The sequence below is a fragment of the Perkinsus marinus genome, assembly GCF_000006405.1.
Source record: "Perkinsus marinus ATCC 50983 genomic scaffold scf_1104296937140, whole genome shotgun sequence".
NCBI classification, from domain to species: Eukaryota; Perkinsozoa; order Perkinsida; family Perkinsidae; genus Perkinsus; species Perkinsus marinus.
This window is the reverse complement of record NW_003213889.1, coordinates 482,686-483,857: the sequence shown is the minus strand read 5'-3', so window position 1 is coordinate 483,857 and position 1,172 is coordinate 482,686. Positions and strand designations below refer to the sequence as shown.

The following is a 1,172-nucleotide window of genomic DNA, read 5'->3' as shown; positions in this document are numbered from 1 at the left end:
CTCCGATCTAGAACGACGACTAATGAAGTCTGCAAGGGCTATTGAAACGTCCAGGCACGTGTTGAGAGCGTACACGTGAAGACCAGTGGGGAACCCAACTCAAAGGCGTTCTCAAAGCTTGTGACTTCGGGGACCAAGAAGCAAGAGCCGAAACCGCTGCTGTGTTATCGCAGAAAATCGAAACTGAAATATGCGAGTCCTTGAGTCGAACACTGAGCGTCTTCTCTATCCCTATCAAACCCAAAACAGCTGCACATAGCTCCAGATAACAGATCTCAGGCTCCTCCAAACCGGCATAAGCGGGTGCTTCGGCATCGAGATGTGCCTTGAGAATTTCCTCCCACAGCAGAGGCTCGTCACAAGAGTTGATGTTATACCAATAATAGTCAGTGCCATCAGTGAAGAATCCTCCAAAGCCATACGTGCAAGCATCCGATACCAAATACCAAACCTCCTCCTTCAGACCAAAAAGGGGTACGGAACATGGCTCGGCCAGAGCCTCCCATATCGACTGGAGAGATTCTCGAACAGATGCGGAAAGGCGAACATGTCTCAGAGGTTTCCCTCGTTTGGGGCGGTCAGCGGCAGCGGTCAATGCATATAAGGCACCGAGCTTGGGACGCCAATGGCGAATCAATTGAGCACACCAAGATAGCTTCCCGAGCAACTTCTTCAAATCTCTAGTCTCTACTATGTCCGATTCAAGAAAGCCGGAGATTCTATACTTCTCTCTCTTTTCAACTGGAATGCTGATCCGAGCCGGACCGAAATCATGCTTAAGATCTAGCCCAAAACCGAGAGTACGAATATCCCTGGAGAGATAAAATACCTTCTTGAATTCTACTTCGAATCCGATTGCAATGACCAATAGTAAGAGCATACATAACTGCAGTATGTAAAATAAGTACCAGGTACCGTCATCCAGATAAATGATACCCCGGGGTCTTTCCCCGTTGGCTCTCCTCGCCAGAACCGCTAAGAGGCGTCGTTGAATCCGATGCATAGCTGCACTACACCTAGTAAACTGTAGAGGGCTAGATGCCAATCCGAAAGGGAGGCAGTTCTCCCAAATGATGGGTGTCTCCAATGAGCCGTTGGCAACGCTAGTCGGACACACAAGAGCTAAAAGGCCTTGCTCCTCCTCTCTCACCGACAACGAGCGAAACGCACTT

At 49.3% G+C, this 1,172-nt stretch overlaps 1 protein-coding gene across 1 annotated transcript; it reads right to left on the bottom strand.

The window, feature by feature from the left end:
* Positions 1-19: 19 nt before the first annotated feature.
* On the bottom strand, positions 20-880 carry Pmar_PMAR023423 (hypothetical protein; the record flags this gene model as incomplete). The annotated part of the gene is made up of 1 exon (XM_002783255.1): positions 20-880. The coding sequence occupies one exon, from the start codon at positions 878-880 to the stop codon at positions 20-22; it is 861 nt and encodes a 286-aa protein (XP_002783301.1).
* Between the last annotated feature and the right edge of the window lie 292 nt (positions 881-1,172).